The sequence below is a fragment of the Chionomys nivalis genome, chromosome 13, assembly GCF_950005125.1.
Source record: "Chionomys nivalis chromosome 13, mChiNiv1.1, whole genome shotgun sequence".
Classification (NCBI taxonomy): Eukaryota; Metazoa; Chordata; class Mammalia; order Rodentia; family Cricetidae; genus Chionomys; species Chionomys nivalis.
This window is the reverse complement of record NC_080098.1, coordinates 60,466,965-60,491,183: the sequence shown is the minus strand read 5'-3', so window position 1 is coordinate 60,491,183 and position 24,219 is coordinate 60,466,965. Positions and strand designations below refer to the sequence as shown.

General features: G+C 40.2%; 1 protein-coding gene across 1 annotated transcript in view; it reads right to left on the bottom strand.

Annotated features, from left to right (window-relative positions):
• Jarid2 (jumonji and AT-rich interaction domain containing 2) overlaps positions 1-24,219 on the bottom strand; it is a 188,284-nt gene that overhangs the window by 102,604 nt on the left and 61,461 nt on the right. The window contains exon 2 of the mRNA XM_057787147.1: positions 3,946-4,081. Coding sequence (XP_057643130.1) covers positions 3,946-4,081 — 136 coding nt within the window. The remainder of the gene's footprint in view (positions 1-3,945; positions 4,082-24,219) is intronic.

Genomic DNA, 24,219 nt, shown 5'->3' with positions numbered 1-24,219 from the left:
CTATAGGTCCAAAGTAGTTTCTTTATTCATTAATGGTAATCACAGCACACAGAGGGGACTCCCGCATCAACAATGTGGATGCAATGTGACCAGCTGCTTCATGTTCTTGCTGACATGTCTCCCCATCATAATAGGTACTGTGAACTAAAATAAAGCCTTTCCGGTGCTCCTTTTGGAGCACTAGAAACACATAAGAGATCCATAGAGAAAGCACAGACAACATGCAATGAGAAGTCACTGTGTTCTCAACATAAAATTCCAGTGTCTTGAATCCTCCATATGTGGTGTTGTATTTCTGTTAAGTGGAGGAAGGGGCACCCTCCCAAAGAGTTATTCCCATTGTGGGAATTCTGCTTTCTGGCTCATCCCTATAAAATTGCCAATCTTTGCTAGCTAGCTAGCTTCAAAATTCTTCTGGGGGGGGGGGGTTCTTTTTGTTTAAGGGGTGCGGTGTTGCTGAGATAGGTTTCTCGTTATGTAGACCTAGGCAGCCACAGAACTCACAAAAAAACAATTGCCTCTGCCTCCCAATTTACCTGGATAAAGATTTTTTTAAATTGTTTTTTAGAAAGAAGGAGGAGGAGGAAAAAAAGGAAGGGGGGAGGAGAAGAGGAGGAGGAGGAGGAGGAGGAGGAGGAGGAGGAGGAGGAGGAGGAGGAGGAGGAGAGACGACGACGACGACGACAAAGGCCCTGATGCCAAGTGTCACAGGCCATTTCACGTTGCACTGCCTTATGTCATGGGCAGCCTTTTGTGGTGACTACTGCCATGATCCTAGCCATGGTGGTTTCATATTTTCCAGGGTAGGGGCTTGAAGATTATAAATGTTAGGTAGGAGAAACAGAGACAAGAAAGAAACACACAGACATAGGATGGTACCACAAGGGCAACTCAGCAAATACTGAATGTTCTGAGTTCTGAGGTCGTGGATGTGTAATTTTACATGTACTATTATACCCCCAAAACAAAAAGGGGAAGAAGGCAAAAGACTGCTTTAACATGATACAAAGGATAACTTGAACAGTTACTAGTTTTAATACGTTGAGACATCAAGCCATTAATTCATAAGAAAAGCATTCTGTTGTTTAGGCAGTGAAACCACCTAGACCACTTATCCTGAAGGCAGTCACTCCCTAGTTCAAAAGAAGAAGCAAAAGTATGCTTGAATTCTCTGATCCTTGGTCAGGGTGGAGAGGACCCAACACTATGTAACCACACCCTAGGTCAGGGTGCTGACACAGCTGAACAACCTCAAACTCTCAGACAAGGTGAGGCTCACATTTTGAGGCCTCTACATGCAACCTGATATAATAAATGAAACGATATCAGTTAGAAATGAGACAGTGGCATAGTCACAGGGACATCTTTGCAGCACTATCTTTACAACAACTCAGGAAGTTGGCTGAGTCACGGGAAGGCTCTACAACTAAGAACACTAGCTGGACAGACTTGGACCAGCTTTGATCCCCAGAACCCACAGGAGGTAGCAGGCATATACAACTCTATCAATCCTATAAACAAGATAGGAAGCAGAGACAGAAACGGGCCAGAATATCTAGCCTGAAGTATGTGGTCCAGCAGCAACACACACAGGAAACCCTGCCTCAACAAGGCAGGAGATGACAACTGACTGATTCCCAAAAGTTGTCCTCTGAATTCCACGGTACTAGATAATAGAAATACAGACAGGCAGACAGAATAGACCAGATGGATGGACAGGTAAGACAGACCTGACATGGTGGTACCTAACTATTAACCCAGTACTTGTCAGTCAAGGTATGAGGATCACAAGTCTGGGGTCTATGTAAGGGTAAAAGCAAAGTGCCCTGACAAAAACTTAAGTTTTACTATGCATATGGAAGTCATCAGTCATATAACAGAAATGCCTTTTGTAACTGTCATTACAATGTCTCAGTATTCTCACACTGATTTTCACAAAGTCTAAGCTAAATGTAGCCAGATGGCTGCAAGTACTGGGTGGAGACACAGGATTATCTTTAGTTTTTGGTCATTATCCAAATAATATCATTACTAAATCCTGGGGAACCTTCTAACTTCTTTTTCATAACACCTAATATTTCCAAGTTGGAAAAATTACAGTGAACTTCTGACAATGAACAAATAATAGCCCTATGGGACTGCCTGCTAACTCCTGCATAAGATAACATCCCTATTCACCAAAATAAAACAGCCGCCACCAGTAGCTGCTGCTCCTCTACTCTTGCTCTGGAATCAAAGCTATTCTTCATCAACACTCCATGCCCAAACACTCACAAACTGAACCAAGCAAAATACTATGTTACACTGTTACAATAAAGCCACCATGCCAAATGTTCAGAAGGATTAGAGTTTACTGCATTACAAGCAAAGAATAGAAAACGGTTTCTACAGCTTATATAATTTCTCCAAATGAGCAGTTCAAATATATGTTGGCTCAAATGAGCATCAAGGAAATCAGGAGAATATTATGTAGAACAAAACTGGCAGAATCGAGGCTGAAGTGATGGCTCAGGGGTAAATAATGCTTATTATGGCTCCTCTGGAGGACCAGGATTCAATTCCTAGAATTCCTACAATCATATCTAGCTCCAGTTCCAGGGGAAGTACTGCCTGCTGTAGCCTCCTCAGGCACTTGGCACACCCATGGTATGTATGTATGTATGTATGTATGTATGTATGTATGTATGTATGTATGTGTGTGTGTGTGCAGGCAAAACAACCATACATAAAAAATAAAATTTTAAAAAATGGTATAGTTATTTTGGGGTAAGAAAATGCCTATGTAAGACAGCAAACCAGGTAGGATTTGTGTCTTCCTTCAAGTCACCCTAACAGGGATTAGATCACCAGCTTCAAACAGCAAAACAAGTTAGGCCTACAATGGAGTTCACAGAGGAGGTCTTAAAAAACCCTGCCATGACCCTATGAAAGCGAGTCAACAAACAGATCTGCTCTGTAAGTACCAGGTCCAACAAGAAACCATAGAGGACTCAGTTTACAATTAAGGCAAAGAAGACTCATCTTGAACATGTGAAAGGTAAGGACCAACATCCAAGATTGTTCTCTGACTTCCGTATTTACACAAATATTATCATCATATACAAACAAGGGAAATGAGGGGCTGTAGGGAGGCAGGAGGTGAAAATTGGAAGCCATATATGAACTATTTATCACTTGGCACTTGGTATACTGCATGTGCTGACTCCCCTTGTGTCCAAAGTTAAACCTTTAAGACAAAAACAGGATCTCTTCCCGTGGCCCTTTCTTTGCTCTTGACCTCATACAGTAGGCTACGTAATATGCCACTGCTACAACAGACAATGAAATGTTTTGAAGTTTTACCGTTATTTCTTTTTTAAAAAATCCTACTGAATGACAGAGAAAGTAATAAACACGGGAGCCAGTTCTCTCCAGTTTTTCATATCTCTTAGTTAAACACAGGAAGAGGTTTGTTTTGAGACTAGGGATGCTAACCATTGTACACACAGTGCCTTGTAGCACAACTGTCAAGGCTTAGTCAACAAGGGCGCCAGTAGGGGGCTCACAAGACAAATGGCACATCACAAGGAGTAGTAGGTTTTTAGGATATTTCTTATATGCAGAACACAGGGCTCCACATTTCAACAAGTTCATTAAAGGGTTCTGTACACATACTGTGTAGAAAGCCATGGGGGGGTGGGGGAGTAAAGGGGAGGGGAAGGGAAAGGAAGGGAAAGGAGAGAAAGGGAAGGGAGGGGAGGGGAGGAGAGGGGAAGGGAGGGAGGTAAATGCAATATAGGCTTCACATTCAGTTCATGGTCTCCACAACAGACCAAGGCACCTTCCCAATTCCATTGTGTAGTACATAAAGGAACAATACAAGGTCCACAATACATATTCATATGGCCACAACTGACAAGAAGAAGGCAAGAGAGAGACAGCGCTCAGTTTCTACTGTGCACTCACCATTCACTGTTTTCAGGCTCCCAGCAATGCCTTCCCCATGCTGCCTTTTCTGTGCGTTCTTAAATTCCTTCAGAGACAAATACAGGACTTTCCGGACCACTCTCTCTTCTGACCACGGGATCCCATCGCTGTCATCCTGTGGAAATATAAAGAGGAGGGTCACCAAAAATCAAGCACACAAATTTTACTATAAAGGCAGTATTCCAACAGGACACACTTTTTTTTGTTTGTTTGTTTTTCGAGACAGGGTTTCTCTGTGGTTTTGAAGCCTGTCCTGGAACTAGCTCTTGTAGACCAGGCTGGTACACACTTTTAATACTACTGGGAAACAGAGTTAGGTGTATCTCCATGAGATTGAGGTCACCCGGACCTACCATAGCAAGAACCTAGCCATCCAGGGCTACACAGTAAGGTTGGTTTTTATTTGTTTGTTTGTTTGTTTTGGGGGCAGGAGGAGAAATGTCTCAAGTTCCTAACAAATATTATGTGATTCAGTACTACAATATACAGTAGCAATACATTCCTTCTTCACAAATCAAGCTAATCATCCAATGAAGAAATGCAAATCTCCTTACTTCCTCATGCACCTAACACTATTAATACTGAAGCTGCATGACCCCAGCAAAAACCAAAACTTGCTGTGGGGCAATGGTTGTAGCCTATCAATTGTATTTTAATAAAACACTGATTGGTCAGTAGCCAGACAGGTAGTATAGGTGGGACAACCAGACAGGTAGTAGAGGCGGAAAATGAGAACAGGTGAATTCTGGGAAGAGGGAAGCTTGGTTCTGCAGTCCTGACTCTGCCACAGAGCAAGCAAGATGTAACTGCCTCACGGAAAAAGGTACCAAGCCATGTGACTAACATAGACAAGAATAATGGGCTAATATAAGTTATAAGAGTTAAAAAGAAGCCTGAGCTGATGAACCAATCAGTTTATAGTTAATGTAGACCTCTGTGTGATTTCTTTGGGACTTAACAACTGCGGGATCCGGGCAGGACAGAAAACTCAGTCAACATATAAACTACAGTACATGTGTGTACATTACATTACATATGTGGTTCTCTTTTGGTAAGTGGGTTGGATACTGTGCATTTTAAGTAATAAAGAAGAGAATGTGAGAAAAGGGAACTACTGAGGGGTGGTTAGGACACAGCCCTAGGTTTGATCATGGAGCATGTGAAATTAGTGATACCATGTGGAAACTAGGAAGAGATGCCTGTTGAGAAGCCAGGAAGATTTTGTTTTCGGCAAAGACTCTGCTAGCTGAGAACATTCAGAGGTGCTGTGCTGTCCTCTGGACCTGTACACAATCGCACACCTACTTCTTGCACACCTACTTTTCAGACACTTTGAATGACTTCTCTATGAACAAAGAAAATGAAGTCTAGGTAAAAGCAGCATTAGAATACTCATGTTTGCTTGTTCTTTCTGCTGGAGAAGCACAATTGCTCAGAACTGACATCCAGGGCATAAGGGCTGTACAAAAGACTTGGTTTTTTATATTCCCATTACAAATAAACAATGTAAAATCTCCATGGACTTGCCCCACTCTTAAATTTCTAAACTCTACATAAATACAAACTAGTTCATAGAAAGAAATCCAACCACATAAAGATTATAAGCCCTACAAAAAAACTGCACATTTTGTTATTCAAGGATTTCCTAGAGCAGTGGTGACCCTTTAATAAAGTTTCTCACATTGTGGTGACCCCCAAGCATAAAAATGTTGCTACTTCATAATTAATTTTGCTATTATTGTGAATCATAATATAAATATCTGTGTTTTCCAATAATCTTAGGCAACTCCCATGGTAGGATTGCTTGATGGCCCGTCAAAGGGGTCCTGACCCATAGATAGGTTGAGAACTACTGTCCTAGATAAAATAAAGTCCAAGGAAGAAAGCAAGATACGATGGCCTTACACATACCAGAGTGGGATTTGGGGTTTGACCGGAAGGCCAAGAAAGTCAAGAAACTGTATCAGCCTAACCTGAATAACATGAGCAAACTTCTAAAACTCTAATGGGAGGGAGGTCACCAGGAACCTTCAAATTCATGATTAGAACCAGAAACATAAAGGTTTTTAACCAGACTCCATTTGTGGAATTCAAATAATCAATGTGGCAGATAATGCAGATAAACAACATATGAAGAGTAAAATGGGGCTGAATTAAATTTTTATGGCAATTCTCCTGAGTTTGCAAATGCAAGCTCCCCTAGCAGATTACCTGCAACCAAATGATAGTGCTCACTCCCGGCAGGAGATGGGCTTATTAGGCTAGACCTACCTCTTAAGCAACCAGGACGTATTTATTAAAGCTGTCGGCTTCAGAATTCTCTTCACTACCATCACATTCTCACTTTTTCATCTGGATCTCCAGAACAAACAATGACTGTTATTTCCCCCCATCAACAGTTTATAAATCATAAAGCCCCCAAATAGCTCTGGGTATGAAACTCCCATGAAGATTTGCTGCATTCTGTGAAGGTTGGAGCCCTCATCCTGACTCAGACTCTAGATGAATTTACCACTCCAACTGAGGTCTATTTAAAATATAAACCGAGTTATTGACACAAGCACCGTGATTACACCAATAAGTACTCTAAATATAGGAGAAACAACCTATGAAAACATAGATCATACAGTTTCAAACACTAGACAATAAAATTCACACACATGCACACCTGTTGCTTTAGAATCGACAAGGCTGGTGAAGACGTGCCACTGCAATAACATGACTGTGGATACAAAATATCCAGCATCAAACTCCCTTTCACAGCTGCAGAGCAGTGGGTACCCCACTGCTCCCTAGTAATACAGGGTACACAGAGGCAAGCCTCAGGACCCACAAGCTGTCCATGGAGGGTAAGTCCTAGTCATCTCAGAGGTCACAAAGCATTAATGGACAGCGGTCTTAGAGAGGAGCACAAAAACTCACAAATCCTTTGTCGCACTCATACCTTCTTTTTAGTTACCTAATATGCCATGAGTTGCCTTTAAAATCTGACACCAAGGATGAAATATACACTTCAGAATCTGAATTCTATGCCAGGGCAGGACTAAGAGAGGACTAACCTGCAGCACAGTTAACACTGTAGGATCTCCTGGTGCCTGCAGTTAATCCTCCATAGAAGGAGGTGCAGTTGAAGCATATTGTGTCACAAAACAAAGGAAGAGATCCAAGAAGTATCACATTTATCTCTTGAACAACCACATAATTATTTGTACCAGTCTCCCCACATTGACAAAGAAAAGGAAAAAAAAAGAAAGGAAGAGAGAAAGGGGGGAGGGAGGTGAAAAGGCACGCCTGTCTGCTGGCCACCGCAGACACTTTTTAATCCCAGCACTCAGGAGGCCAGCCTGGACTGCAGAGATCCAGGAGAATTAGGGCTATTACACAGAGACACCCTGTCTTTTTTTAAAAAAAAAAAAAAAAAAAAAAAACAAGAACAAAAACTTACCAACACTCCAAACAAAAAACTTTCTAAGATTAAAACATGGGTATACAAGAATACAAGCCGGGCGATGGTGGCGCACGCCTTTAATCCCAGCACTTGGGAGGCAGAGGCAGGTGGATCTCTGTGAGTTCGAGACCAGCCTGGTCTACAGAGCTAGTTCCAGGACAGGCTCCAAAGCCACAGAGAAACCCTGTCTCAAAAAAACCAAAAAAAGAAAAAAGAAAAATAAAGAAAAATAAACAAAAACCCTGGATAATAGTTTGGTGGTTGTTCCTGCTGCTGATGCTTTCCAATGACAGCTAACTCCTCAATAAAAGGGGCCATCCATATGATGACTTCAGCTTGCAGAGCAGTTACCTCCTTGGAGACTCAGGGAAAGATGGAAAGTGGTACTGTCTGAACTGACAGCAAGGTGTATTGATTACTCACTGGTAGCCAGGCAGCAGCTGTCCATGAACCTAGTAAGACTTGCACTGGAGGTGGTGGTGCAGCAGAAGTGAATGGGAAGGACAACACGGAAAGGCATGATGGCCGTTCTCTCCTCCTTGGGTAAAGCAATCAGAAACCTCTTGATTGTCTCAAATACCTGTAGCTAAATCATTCTACACAAGACAACACCAGCCTGTTCCAATTACAACAATTTGAAAACAATGAAAGCATGAAACAATAAGAACAAAGATGGAGAGAGGAATTTATCTGTCACTAAACAAAAATGGGCATGAGAAGCACTGCCAAAGAGAAAGGCTGAAAGGCATACATTTTCAGCCTGGGGTATGATCATTTCCTTCCTCAGGGTCCTCTCAGATCAACTCAATGCTAAAAACTTTTATGTTTTATCTAAAACAGAGAAAAGCTGGTCAAATAATTCACATCCAGAAATACAATAAGGAGGCAGGAAACATCCTAAGAAAGATGACATACATTCTAAAATTGATTCTAAAATGAAAACAAGTCAAGCAAAGTTCCTCCAGACATGTTTCCTGGGTTAAACAGTGATTCAAGGAGTTTTACTTCTCTCAAATTCTTATTTAAAAAATGTGTGCCTATATGTGATTACTGTCTTCTTTTTAAAGCTACAGTCGAAATTGGATTACGAACTTCTACTGAAAACCGATTTATTACATAATACAACTCTGACAGCCAGAATCTCAGGCCACCAACTGAGCTTTTATAAAAATCTGCTGGTTAGCTGCCAAGTCTGCTCTTTTGCGCCTGAACATGTCAGACTTTCGGTGTCATGAAGGCAATAAGCAGCATGGCAGGAAGATACCCACGTTTGCCAAGACAGAGTACACTCAGAACAGAGCAGACAGGACTAATACCTCCCACACCTCTATTCCTGCCATATTCAAAAACACCAGATCTACAGCAGGATTATATCCAAGAATCAACAGAAATCTAAGCTTCAGTTGATCTTTCCTAGAAGGAATAAAGAGGGTTAAAGATGAAATAAATTTTATTTCTGTGTTCAAAAAAGAAAACCAGGAAAGGTGTGGTAATGTTTGTCTGCAACCTCAGCAGGTAAAAGGTGATGAGTAGGAATAGATCCCAAATCCCTTGAACTGCATTTCCTAAATTGTACTACCTAGTAAGGTCACCATCAGTCTTAGTGATGAATCAAAGAGCTTATCAAGTCACACTGGCCACATTTCAAGCATTCGCACCAAATAAAAATGACAACTCAGCTATAAAAAGTTCCATCACAGAATAAAGTTCTACTGGACAGCACTGTGCATGACACTAGCTATAGTTTCAATTGACTTTATGTGCTATTTGATAATGTATTTTATTATATTATACTATGTGCCCATACACAGAACCATCCTGTCCGTGACTCCAACCCCGCCTGCTTCGTCTGGCCTTTCTAGCAATCCGGGAAGCTATATAGCATTCTGAAGATGATGTACAGATAGATGCTCCCGAAACTATCACAGAATTATGATCAGTGTTAAACCTGTTTCAAGTTGAAGACACTGGGGATTAGAAAATGCATTGAAGTATGCATGCGTCCAGTATTGTTTACCTACATATGGTTAAAGATTTTCCTTTTATTATTAGCTTATTTGTGACACACTTGCTGTGTCTCCCTCAATCTACTTTAATAGGTAGGTGTTGGGGAGGGGAGGTTCTTTTTCAAACCACAAACTTAGGTAGTCAGGCTTGGTTGGCAGCAAGTATCTCTACCCACTGAGCAGTCTCACGGCCTATAAAACCTTTTATTAAAATGAATTCAAATCTCTAGTTTAAAAAGCAAAATAAAATTAATTACTCTTCCAAAGAAGCCTCCAGACATTCCCCTTACCCTCCCTCCAAGAAAAAAAAAAGGATTAAAAGCTAGTCCAGCAGTGAGTGGTGGAGCACACCTGTAATCCCAGTACTTGGGAAGTAGAGACCAGCCTGGTATACAGAGTGCGTTCCAGGACAGCCAAGGCTACACAGAGAAAAACCCTGTCTCTGGGGAAGAAGAAAAAGAAAAGAAAAAGTTAGGAACCTATTCATGAATACAAGTAGCACTGTTATTAGCTTCCTCTACAGTCACCTGTTAGAAACTACAACGTACATCCACTGACAGTTTTCAGTGCTTGTTTTTTTTTGGGGGGGGGGATATTAAAATGGTTTTTTAAAGGACAGTAATAATAAAATTCATACTGAATCTGTTGCATTGAAAGAAAAGCTTTTTTAAATATCTTTACACATCTCCCCTCTTGGATCCCCCTCAGAACCTTTTTTTTTTTTTTTTTGGTTACGGTGGAGGAGGGTGTTGGAAAGAAAGTCTCAGTGTATACACAAATATATTCATTCCGGGGCAGCCTTCAGCTCATGGTCCGCCGCTTCCATGGCTCCTGGCATGTGGCCAAATGCCAGGACATAATCCCTAACCTTAACTGCAAACTCTCATGCTGTAATGTCTGCCTGTAGATGCAATTACTGAACTTTGTTCTGGATGGTCTCAAGAGACGTTCATGAAAGGATTCTTTGGTGAAGAAATACACAGAACTCACAAAGTAAGAACAACACTGGGAGGCCTCTCTCCCTACAGATGACCTTGCACTGTGTACTGAACCCAAAGGTTTGGAGAGCACATGAAGGGAAATCACAAATGCAGTTTGTGTTCAAGTTCTGTCCTTACAAGCAATGCTTTAACACAGATAAAACACGGTCTCTCTGCGCTGTCCAGGAACTCACTATATAGACCAGAGATCCTCCAGCTTCTGCTAGGATCAAAGGCATGCACCAACAAACCCAAGTACAAGTAAGAATTTTAAATATAAAACCATAAAACAAATTGATTTCTTTTTGCCCCTGTAATTCATCAGAAAAAATGTGCACAATAACACAAAAATAATAATAAATTTCTCCCAAAACCAATCTTTAGCTATGATTTTTAGAGGGCAAGAAAATTGTTGTTGTTGTTGTTGTTGTTGTTATTAATATTATTATTAAACTAAAGATGTAGAGAAACTCATCATTCTACGCAATGGAATCACAAAAATAACTGTGGGAAAGTGTGGGTACCTCAGGAGAAAAACATGGAATTAATGACTTTTATTCTTACATACTTACACAAAACATGCAGAAACTGGCCAGGCAATGGTGGCACAGTTTAATTCCAGCACTTGGGAGGCAGAGGTAGAAGCAAGCGGATTTCTGTGAGATCGAGGCCAGCCTGGTCTACAAGAGCTAGTTCCAGGACAGGCTTCAAAGCTACAGAGAAACCCTGTCTTGGCGAACACAAGGCTTGGAAGCATTATTAGCAACAGCAAAAAGATGCTGAATTTTAAGCCACTCTGGACTACATAGTTATAGTACATTATTATACTGTAATAAATATTAGAAAAAAATAAATAGCTCAAATGCCCATTCACTGATGCGGAGACAACTAAAATATGGTACAGGAATTTAAAAAAAAAAAAAAAAACCTCATCTATAAAAAGAAGTCTACTATAGAATTTTCCATCAGGGAAATTAGTGGGTCATGCAGATATAAAAAGTGATTCCACTGATATAAAATGCCTCTCCAGTGGGAAACCAAGTCATCTTTGAAGCAGATCAGGGGCAACCAGAAGTTGGAGGGAGAGAGAAATAAGTCACAGATACAGAGTTATGCTTTGCTGGAAACATACCTGGAAATGTATGAAATACTATAAAACAATGAACCTCAGCTGGCTGAAATAGATGGCTCAGTGGTTAAGAGCGCTGGTTGCTCTTCCAGAGTACCCAGGTTCAATTCCCAGCACCCATAAGCACCTCACAGCAAAGAATGAATTGCCTGTTAATATATTAATCTGAGTTCAAGAAACAAAACTTCAGGAGGAAGGGGAGAAATAAATGTGCAAAGAAGACTACAGCGTACATAAAAAAATATCTGCCTGTCCCTTGTACAAGTTACTGGGAGAAGAGCGCTACTTACTGTGTACATGTGGAAGATGGCATTTTTTTTTTAAAAGAAAATAAAGTAACTAGAAAAACCAATATCTACTTAAAACATTTCACATTCTTTGGTTTAGTGCAATGCTTTTCTTTAGAAAAAGAAGATATGTTCATTTTAAAGCATGCCAACGCTAATTCCAGAGTATCTGAAGCTTTCTTCTGGACTCTGCAGGTACAGGCAAGAAACCCAAACACACAAAATAAAACTCAGCATCTTCAAGCATGCCAAAACTAAGTTGGTTCTCTCCTCGATTAGCCATTTTCCAAGGTTAAAAAAAAAAGAAAAAAAGATAAAAGAAATCATGATTAAATGTCCCCCAAAAAGTTTTAATCTGTATTTTCATCCTAGACAGCCTAAATAACTCAAACCAGATCCACTAAAGTATACCTGCTGTATTTTATAATTGTTTATTAATCTTACTGTTCCTGATAAGTCAAACTTCATAATAAGCATTTACATAATAAAGTATGTGCTTACGTGGGAAATTCTCAGTGGTAAGTGGTTCTGGGTATCTACGGGAGACTGTGGAGTGAGCATCTGCTGAGATGCTGTGAAAAGGAGAGCCAAGAATTTAGGATGTGATTAGAGAGGGGGAGTCTAGAGAGGCTTGAAGAAGTACCAGGGCAAATAAATCAAGGTGTCTCTTTTCTTACTGACTGAAGCAACCACAGGTGCCAAAACATCCCATTTAAAAAAATGCATTAAGGGACCACACAGCAAGTGTTCAGAAGCCTAAGATAACTTCCCAGCTGAGTCCAAAAGTTATGGGGGGGGGGGGTGTACACACAAATTGTATTAATAGGGAATAAGACTTGACCACAAGCTAATAGCTGTGAATGAGAGACCAGGACAAAAATGCTTAGAATTGCTAACAACAGAAGGCTACACATCACACATACAGTGAAATTTATACATGCAAATTCATTTCACATGAGCCTAGGATCTAGAAAGAATAAACGATAGATGTTCCTGAGAAAGAAAGAGCTAACAACAACCCAGGCTTCCTGTTTCATTAGTTCAATCTTTCCGACAGAATTCTGCCACTTGGTAGACAGAAGGTGTTAAAGTAACTATGGTTAGGAGCAAACCAGACAAATCCTGATTAATTCATTGACCTTTTAGAAAATGTCTGGTTTTGACTAAGAAACATCTTTCCTCAGATTTTACTGCTTTCCATAAACGTGCTGAGGTGAGCTCTGTTTTCTTCATTATTGATGAGAACAGAAAATACTCAGAATTTTGCTCAGAAAACATGCTGCATGAATTAAACAAATGACCAAACTAAGACCAGCCCTTTCTCTTGGGGATAATGGGACTGACTCCCCAGCAGAGTCACCCTGCTGGCACAACAAAGCACTATCCTGAGGCAGTCTCAGTGGCTCTACAGTCTCTTACTCCCTTCCTGATATACAGGGTCCTTTTTTTCTTCAGCATTTCCTCAGGAGGTCTTCCAAGAGCCAAAATTCAAAGCTCTTTTGCCAATACCGTAATTATCAAGCTGCCAATGCCAAACTCAGCCCCACTTCTAAAACAGTAGTCTTTAATTTGTCCTCCACCTCCAGACTGTACAACCCTTGAAATAGACATGGGACTTTTCAAACATGGAAATAGAAACCATTCTTCCGGCTAACCCAATTAGGCCCACTTCTCTCACTAGAACAGAGAGTGTGACTGTGGTAGTAAATTCAAAATACTAAAGATGTACCTGCCAGAGTTCCATTCTCAGACCAAACACTTTTCTTTAGCAACTCCTATCACAAAACAAAGTCCCATCTGCAAGTCAAAGAGACCTAAACAGGAATTACATCCTTCAGAGATGCTCACTAACATCCTCTACTAGATAGAAAAGGTATCTCTAAGAAATTCATATAAACTGAAAGGTCAAAGGTCATGAATGTTAGCCTGTGGTTTAAGGAGTCACAAGGACATCAACCAACTGCAGAAGATCCAAGGGAAATAAATAAGGGGAAGACCATACGATAACCAATAATCTGTCCTACAGAGACCAGCGACCCATCAGTATAATTGAAACCAGAATATGGGAAGGCCAAGAAAACTTAAAAGAGGTGCAAACATTCATAAGAGGAGGAGCTGCACGGGTTTAATTACTTCCACTGTGTGACAATTAGAATAGTGGAAAACCACAAGACAGCAGACAGTGAAGGAAAAACTTAAATGCTGAATGCCGTTAGTGTTAACAACAGGAGTCTAACACCTGCCATAGCTACTAAGTAATAAAAAACAAATTGCTCTTCTAGTGAATAAATGAAGTCGTTGATGCAAGCCAGATTCTTTGGGAAAGGCATTTATGGTACTTCATGGATCACAGTCACATTCACCAAATAGATGCTCTGCTGTGCATTTGCCAGGGTTAAAGAGTCAGAGCCTCTTCAAAACCTCCATGTCCATCTGAAAACAACAAGAGAAGGTTTCCACCAGACAGGATTCACTTGAGAATTCCAAAGGCCAATAGCTTAATAACAGCACCCGAGTCAATTCAGCATGTTTCACTGCAAGTACACTCTCAGAACACCCCATGCAAAAACTGCTAACTTGTCGCAGGTTGAGAATTCAGGGCAGAGCAAAGACTATAACCCACCCTTTGTCTCCACAAGGCTCAGTGAGTCCCAAATGTGTCACAAGGACCCAAAGGCTAAGTTAAACCCAAATGTTACCATACAAACTTAACCAAAGAGAAGAAAAAGGAATTCCTCTTCAGAACATGTACCAGCTCAGTGAAATAAACAGCAAATTTGTATTTTAAGGAAGAATAAATTTATAAAACATAGAAAAGTTACAAAATGTACATAAAATGGTCTTGATTTTGTCCCTAACAATGTAACATTGTTAATATATTAATAAAATAACAACTAATTTAAATATAATTAGTAAGAGATCCAAAGATGCATCATAAGGCACTACAGCTGGGTATGGCAGAGGCATGTGCATATCTGAAACCCAGCGGTGGAGCACAGGAAGAGCGCACAGTTAATAAGCCTTCTTTGTGTGTGTGTGTGGGTGGGGATGTCTTTCAGTCCATTTTGACTTGTATTCCAGAGATAAAACAAAGGTAAGCAGACCTGCACGGCAAGCAGAGTAGTCTTGCCTGAACCCTAATGAACCTTTGCTTTTTAAGCAGAGGGAGTCATCAGATTTTAGGCCAACAACTACCCATTTGAGTTAATTCTCTCCCCTGCCATCAGCTGAGCTGACACAAGGAACATACATACCCACACACACTGTTAAGGAACATACCCAAGCCGGTCGGTGGTGGCGCACGCCTTTAATCCCAGCACTTGGGAGGCAGAGGCAGGCGGATCTCTGTGAGTTCGAGACCAGCCTGGTCTACAAGAGCTAGTTCCAGGACAGGCTCCAAAACCACAGAGAAACTCTTTCTCGAAAAACAAAAACAAAAACAAAACAAAACAAAAAAAAAAAAAAAAAAGGAACATACATACCCACACACACTGATAAGAAAACTTATGTTTTCCCTTTGTAATACAGTAACAAATACTAGACATTAAAGCACTCAAGCAACATCCACTGAATAAATTTCAACATCTTTCCAAAACTGCCTTAAGGACTGACCACTACTTGAGTTTCATAGAACCAATGGATGTTTAAAAAAAAAAAAAAAAAAAAAAATCAAGTCTCACTCTTAAGAATGATTCCTTAAAACTCCAGCAAACTGCATTATCTGCCTTGGGAGCACATGCTATCAACCCAGGATCAACACAGCAGAGCTTCATATTCTGAAGCTATTTTTTAAATAGGTCCTCCACCAAATTAGCATACACAAGGAACAACCTTAAGTAACTGACAGACTTGGAAGCTACTCTCCTATTAATAACTGGCCTTGTTTTTTCATCTTTCGCTGCTAGTTTCTCCTTTTCTGGCTGGCTTACAGACTTGTGATGCCAGATCAATGCGCGTTCGTCTAAGCAATTTGATCTTATCCAGATTCCATTTCTGTCCAAGATGACTGAAGAGCAATATTAACTCAAAGAACATCTGCTAAACATTGGAGAGCACAATGACGGGCTATCAGACAACCCTTCCTCCCCTCCACTGAACCAAGTGTAGCCCACAGTTCTTTGATGTGCAATATCCTAATTTCATGCTGTGATCCAGTTTAGGGGGAGGTTTTAACATGATATTCATCACCACTAAGTTCAACCAGTAATAATAATGTCCACCAAAATTGTAGGACTCATTTGGTTGCGTGTGAAGGGAACTTAATAACACCCTTCTTTTAAAGATCAATGGAAAAAGTCCCAGAAGTCACAGAACCAAACTTGAAAGGCCTATCTAGCAGCCTTTTTTAATCTCAACTAGGAATGCAAAAGCATCCAGTCGCACCAAGTATGATGGTACATGCCTTTAATTCCTGTAATGGTGACTAAGATGGAGATCTCTGTGAGTTCATAGCCAGCCTTGTCTAAAACAGCAAGTTCCAAGCCAGTAAGAAAGGAAAGGACAGCACAGCACTCTGTTATTTTATTTTCTTTGGTTAAACTAAATTGTGTGTGCGTGACTACATCTTCCTAGAGCATCCTAAAGAACACACAGATGGCAGGGCCTACAACTCCAATCTAAGCTGTTGATTTTTCATCACATATGCCCTCTTGTATTTTAGTTTGACAGACATAGATACTGTCTGCTGTTGATCAAATTACCACTATAAATGTCTGAAGTAGCTAGTAAATGAAGATAAAAATTAATAGCAGAGAAAGGTGATGATCTATTTATTAATGCTCATTTTTTAAAAAGAGAGGCTATGGAAAACATGGCAGCTCAGTGTTGGCACATACGCCTACTATGTTCAAGGCTCCATTTAACAGTCTCTCACACCCAACAAAAAACAATAAAATTAGAAAACTCATCTCTACTGATTTTTAGATTTAGTTTTGAGTATTTTTCCATGTGTATGTAAATGCCCAGTGCCCACACATATCAAAAGAAGTCACCGTATCTCCAGGACTCAAATTGTGTGGGTGGTTGTGTGCCTCCTAAATCAGTGCTGGTAACTAAACAACGACCTCTACAAAACAGCAAGAGTTCTTAGCCACTGGACCACCTCTCCATCCAGCCCTCCTAGTTTTAGCAACAAAGTTCTCTTTAAAAAAGAAAAAGTATTTGACCAAGCATTTCATTAAGTTGTTAAGAAGATGAGTTAAACATTGGGAGTGGTACTCCAATTCTTTTCTAACAACAGATGCTTACAGAAAACCTTGGAACACCCCAACACTGGTTATTAATGCATATTAACAGACATTACAGTTGCTACCTGACTATCTGACAACTCAAAGTAGATACCTGCTCTGATAAACATTGCAGTTTAAATGGCCGTGTCTTGAATGAGGATCCTAGCCTGATATACAAGAGCTGTTCTAGAAAGTGCTCACCAGGGGCAATGTTTTAATTTAGCTACATTATAGAATAATACATATCTCACTAAGAAAGAGAAGTGCTTTAATATTTGTGTTTTGCTTCTTGATGCTTCATTGGGTCTGGTGAAGAAAAAAAATAACTCATACTTTTTTTTTTTAAGTTTACTTTTACAGGTCTCTATCCCAGCTGACCTCAATATCACTAGGAATTGGAGATGACCCTGAATTTCTCTATCTTTTACTGGCGTACACCACTACACCATGTTTATGGAATGTTCGGAATCAAGCCAAGGACCTCATGATTGTAGGCAAGCAGTTTATATATGCATGCACGCATGGCTGTAGAAATTAGAGAAATCCTTGTGGGGATCATTTCTCACCTACCATGTGGATCCCAGGGATCAAACTCAGGCTTTGGCAGCAAGCACCTACCTTTACCTGATCTTGCCAGTCCCTCAATCATTTTTTGGTGATTTCTAAATATTTTAAGATGAAACCAAACTACACTTCAGGAACAAAATAGAGTCTTGGGTGTGTCAAATTATTCTCCTCCACTTTCTACAGTTCCTACCCTGAATCACTCTCAGCAACAGACATAGATGGTCTCAATACTAGGGAAAACCACAAAAGGCCACCTTATCCTGCTCATACAAACCTACTACCCCCCTTTGTTCTATTCTTTTTCATTTCCTTTAGGGGACTGGGGAAAGGGGGCTCAAGAAGTAAACCCCCTTTCTGTGGAAGAATGAAGACCTCAGTTTAGATCTCTGGCACCCAAAGTAAAAGCTTGATGTAATGGTACATACCTCTAAAAGGGGGAGGGGGTAGCAAAGTTGAAAGGAATGATCCCTGGTGCTTGCTGACCGGCAAATCAAGTCAAAATGTAAGCCTTGGATTCAGTCAAAGAAGCTATCTCAAAAATAAGGTGGGAAGTGGTAAAAGACAACACGACTTCAACCTGTGGTTACTGCTCCAACACCACACACATGAAGACTAACCAAGTAATGAAATTAATTAGCATCTCAGTAATTCCTGAAGACAAAATGAAAAATCTAGTCAAGCAAGTGTAGCAAGTCTTGGTAGGAAGTGGCAGGTCCCTGAACTTCCTACCAAGACCTACCAAGAAGGTCAGATGTCTAAATATCTATCCTGGGATGAGGCCATCCTAATGACTGTCTACTCCAGTGCTTCTAAACCCTCCTAATGCTGTGACCCTTTAATACAATTCCTCATGGTGTGGTGACCATCAATCACAAAATTACTTTTGTTGCTACTTCATAACTGTAGTTTTGCTACTGTTATGAATCATAATGTAAACAAATATTTTGAGATAGAGGTTTCCCAAAGGGATTGTGACCCACAAGCTGAAAACCACTGGTCTACTCCCTTAGTTGCAGAGGCTAAGAGACCCTATCTGTATCTTACGTATGCTACTGAAAAGTGAAGTTAAGTATATGTAAGAAAAGGCTTTAAAATTTTCCGGGCAAAGTGTGCAGGAGTAGAAAAGACTATGGGAACCAGTCGTCATGTAATAGATCCATCTGCAAAGGAGAAGAAGGCTGGAGTGGGGAACTGCTATTTCTGCAAGAATGTTTTACACTTTTCCACTGACATGAAAATTATACAAAGCCACCAAATTAACATTTTTCCTAACATCACAGGACAGGAAGGAAGCGTGGGTAGAAAAACAGACTTCCTTTTAAGAACAGTCTCTTTTATTTCATTCTTTAAAATAAAAAAGTGGGGGTGGGGAATCATTAGTGGGTGTGTGATCAGAGCTGACTACTTATTACCTCATTAGGTTATGACCCAATGTGATTCACAGGCAATTCAAGACTAGTCAGGGCAGGCCATCAAATTTCTGAAATATCACTTTACCCATTTTCAAATATTCAAAAAAGGTATCATTTAAGGGTTAGAAGTAACGGTGTGCAGCACTCAAGAGGAAGAAGTACGTGGACAGCATAAGCTACAATGATGAGTCCCTGTCTCTCTTTTTGTTTTGTCTTGGTTTTTTGTTTTGTTTTTTTGAGGCAGGGTTTCTCTGAAGTTTTGGAGCCTGTCCTGGAAATAGCTCTTGTAGACCAGGCTGGCCTCGAACTCAGAGATCCATCTGCCTCTGCCTCCAGAGTGCTGGGATTAAAGGTGTGCGCCACCACCACTGCCCAGCAATTTCTGTAAACGTCTTTCTCCATGTGTAGCTAGCTGGATGGCTGACCTCTGATGTCCTCCTCTCTTTGTTCTCTTGCTCTTCTTTCTATGCCCAGATTTCTCCTTCTATTTATACTCTCTGCCTGCTAGCCCCACCTATCTTTGCTCCCTCCTCGCTATTGGCCATTTATTGCTTTATTAGAACATCAGGTGTTTTAGACAGGCACAGTAACACAGCTTCACAGAGTTAAACAAATGCAGCGTAAACAAAAAGTCACACACCTGAAAATAATATTCCCCAACAATGTACTACTTTCTGTCCCACAACTGTGTGTCAGCTTCAACAAATGTGACAGCACACAGGGCCAAACCTAAGAGATAAGGCCCAGAAACATCAGATAAGAAAGAAGAAAAGATACCCAAAGAAGAAAAGGGGAGGGAGGGAGGCAGGCAGGCAGGCAGGCAGGCAGGCAGGCAGGCAGGCAGGCAGGCAGGCAGGCAGAAAAAAAGCCAGAGAACATCAAGAGGGCTCCGTGAGTAAAAGTGCTGTCTCAAATTCAATCCCTGGGATCCTCATAATGGAGAACCAACTCCTGCACCTACACATTTCAGAGCATCCCTTCCCTGCTACATCCATAACACATAAAACAGATGTTTTTTAAAAATGTATTTTAGTTTTAAATAAAATAGTCACAGATGCAAAGCCAATAGAACTTTTACAAGAACAAACATGTCAGATGCTAAGATTTAAGCAGCACTGAGAAGTAAAAAGTGCTTGAACTGCATTGCATGAATTTCTAAGTCATCTTTAAAATAGAAGCTACGAACAGATTAATTCAAAGTCCCCCTCTAGCTCTACCAATTCAATTGCTGTGTCTAACATATTTCAAGATAGAATGGGGGGACACCTAAATAAGGATTTAATAATCTGCATCAAGAAAATATTAAACAAACCCACTGACCCAACCACACTACTTTTCTAAAAAAAGAGTCAATAAAAACAAATAAATAGTAACATCCACGAGCCTAGGTGGTTTCATACGCTACCACATCAAAAACAGTTTATTCTGACCAGGAATTACCATCTCAGTACACCATGCCCTGCATTTCAGTATCAAAAAGATCTTATGTGTTGGTGTATACTCTAATATTCCAGTTCTGAATCAAGAAAAAGGCTTAGTGCCGGGCGGTGGTGGCGCACGCCTTTAATCCCAGCACTCGGGAGGCAGAGACAGGCGGATCTTTGTGAGTTCGAGGCCAGCCTCGTCTACAAGAGCTAGTTCCAGGACAGGCTCCGTAGCTACAGAGAAACCCTGTCTCGCAAAAAAAAAAAAAAAAAAAAAAAAAAAAAGGCTTAGAGAACATACCAGGATGCTTCCAGTGCCCTTAATAATAGCCTATTCATTCCTAGTTGCCCCGTCTAGCTGCCAACACTGGTATTGTAAATGTCAGGTTCAAGATAGGGACTAGGAATAATCATGTATTCAAACAAAGGAGGGGAAATACCCATGTATGCATATGGAAAAATCCAGAGTGCCTTAAAAGAGGGATGCAGAAAAGGAGAGGCCATAAAAATAAAATGTGTCTATTAAAAAAAACCTATCCCATTCAATGCATATAGCGTTCAGACATGTTACATATGCAACCATGTATTTAAAATGTCTTCAGAGAAAGAACTGTCAGAAAGTATTCCCAGAGGGCTCGGGTCCCTGATGGTGACATAAGTCATCTCCATAGGACAAACTATGATAAGAAGGTCGGATTTTCTTCCATTATGCAGCACACTGGTAATACCCCTTCACAGGCATGCTCTGTGAAAATATAATTTGCTATAATTAAGCAACACAGTCTAATGTCATCAAGAGGCTTTAATTAGAAAAGCTCTCCTGTCTTCACACTGTCAGTTCAATTTCTGTTGACATGCCTGTATCAACTCAAACACGCTCTGAGAGCACCTGTGTGTATACTGGGGAAGTCAGCTTCCTCAGGGTTATGGATTCCATACTCCTATTTTAAAAGTTTCATCATTTAATATGTCATATGTGGGTCTTGACTCACAGTTAGGACTGGGGCGAGACATGTGGCTTATTTAAGTAACTGATCATCTTTCTTAGTATGTTTCCCTTGGCCCAAACTTTGGGTGTCAAAGTATGATCATGCCTAATACAATAAGTATTTATGCCCTACCATTAAATCACTGCTTACCCATACATTCCCAAACCAAGCAAGACAACTATAATCTGATAACTGGATAAATGAAGAGAAGAAACTCACAGTACATTGTTTAGATGACTTTATTTAAGCAGAAAGAAAAGGGAGTGTGAACCGAATAGCAGGCTGGGTCAATGAAAAAAAAAAAAAAAGAATCCAGTGGCTAAGCTTAGAAAGGAAATAGAATGTAGTTAAAGGGATGAATTTTATGGTTTATGTCTTGTACACCTCAAAGAAGTCCCTCATTTCCCCAATGTGAGAAGCAGCTCAAGAAATGGTCAGTAGGCCAAAGAATATACAAAACTAATTCAGATGATTCTCAGGAAAAATCCATACATTATTTTCTTTCACCAGGTGAACCCTTCAAGTCATGTGACAGGAGGCCCAATGTGCAGGCACCAGCAGTTCACCAGCCTCTTTTGTAGATTCTCATAGAAAAATGTTTGCAAAGAAGTGGAGGTGGTGAGATGACTATGCTGTGGGTATTTTGCAAAAGAAGTATTAAATCTGTTTCTGATTAAAACAAATATTTAGTTTCAAATTTTTGAGTGGTATTAACACCATTATAATAAATGCTTATTTGAGTTGTACAGTGTGCTTGAGTTAGAGGAAGTACTCAATCATATAAAAATTAAGGTCCTGGGAAAAACAGAATTATTTTCCTACAACAGTATCATTTGCCACAACCACAAAAAACTTAAGATTGTATCAAGTTGGTTCTGCAGAAATGCTGTCATCACTTTCAGCATTTTTGACCAGCAACACTTAATGACACCAGACACCACCTCTATAGATCCTGATATAGAGGTAAAAGGCCACCTGCTATCTATCATCCCGTGTTTTCAGATTCTATGCCTGAATATAAGTTTATAATGGAATTTCTTCAAACATATTTGCAAGTATCAAAACAGTATGGTCTGCCAAGAAGAACATAGAGGCTGAACAGTTCTGCAGCCGCTGCCCAAAAGAAGAGCTTGGGGTTTTGCAGAGAGTTTCACCATAGCCAAGACTGGCCTGGATGGAACTCTTGGTCCTCCTGCCTCTAGCATCCAATCTCTGAGCCTCCCAAATTCTGAGCTTAAAAAGCAGATATGGTTAAGGGAGTCCCATGGCCCCAAACTGACTTAAACAGGTTTAGCTGTACAGACTGAAAGATGAGAGAATGGGCAGGCAGAAACAACTACTACTACTTGTTCATTCCAGAATAAAAAGAATTAAGAGTGAGACATGAGTAAGTTCTCGCTGCACAATAAATCGTTCTCTGAAATTGAAAAAATACCTTTAAGTTGGTCACAACACCAAGAGATCTCTCACAGAAACATCTAAAATGTCACCTTTTGAAAATCCTGGGCTTTTTTTTTTTAAGAATCTGTTCCTACCATACATGGGAAATGGGTGACTGAAGAATGGTTTGTGTGTACATGCATGTTAAACTTGCATGTTCTATATGTCTTTTAAAGAAGACCTTTGATGTCAGTCTTCTGCTAAACAATACCGCTCTGTAAAGCTTGAATCATTTAGCTGGTTCACAGAAAATGATTGTACACTAGAGTCTCTCCACACAATTTCCATTAGTCATGGGGTATACAGGGTTCAAGATGGTAAATGTACTTTTTTATTCTGCTTTTAATATAAAAAGACAAGAACTTTTGAAATGTACATTATCCCTCTAGCACTTACCTAAGTCATTTGTAATCATATTTCTAACAGAAGAAAAATACGCTTAAGCAATCAACATTATTGGCGATTAAACTGCAAGAAAAGAAAGAAAAAAACCACACACTGACACCACACTTCCTCCGGTAATTTGGTTGTGACCACTGTGTTATATCAAGCACTGGCCACACAAGTGGATCCACTTAACCATTCTGGTGCTGGCGCAGGATGTGGACTCTGGCATTAATGAGCACTGAGCACAAGAGCTTATAATGTAGCCTCACCAGACCAAATAACCTCCTGGCCACACAAGTAGAAAATAATTAAAACAAGCACGATTCCAATTTAGCTTTGTAACCAGCTGGTGAATGGAAAGGCAGACAAAGACTCATTTTGTGAATAACCTGGGGAACAGCCCTACAGTTTCTTTTTACAGTTACAGCCTGAAATGCAAAATCAAAGAAGAGGGGAAAATAAGCTTCTCACAAAAATTCAGCACTCCTAGAGTACATACACGTCCTGTTCCCTGGGTCATGAAGAGCATCCTATCTCATGCCAAGTTTAATTACAGCAAAAGCTAGAAACAGAAAAAAACCAAGAACAAGATTCTGCTAAATATCGATTTAAATGCTTAGTACATAAATGAATGTAAAGAAGTTATTTGTTTGTTTAAAATGGTAAGGATTATAACACTATAAACGCCTACTTCTTCTGCAGGCTTTTCCCCACACAAAATAAAGGTTAGTCAGTTTACATACACTCGTGTCTTTCACTTTGTTCCCCATAACAGTGAAAAGTTGTTCATGGGTAGTTTGAGAAGAAAACACTTAAATACTCCATGTTGGGTTCACACCTTCAATTCCAGCAATATGGAAATATAGGCAGACTGATCTCTGTGATGACAGCTATATATAGCCAGTCCCAACCAGTCAGGGCTACAGAGTTCCTGTCAAGTAAACAAGTAAAACACA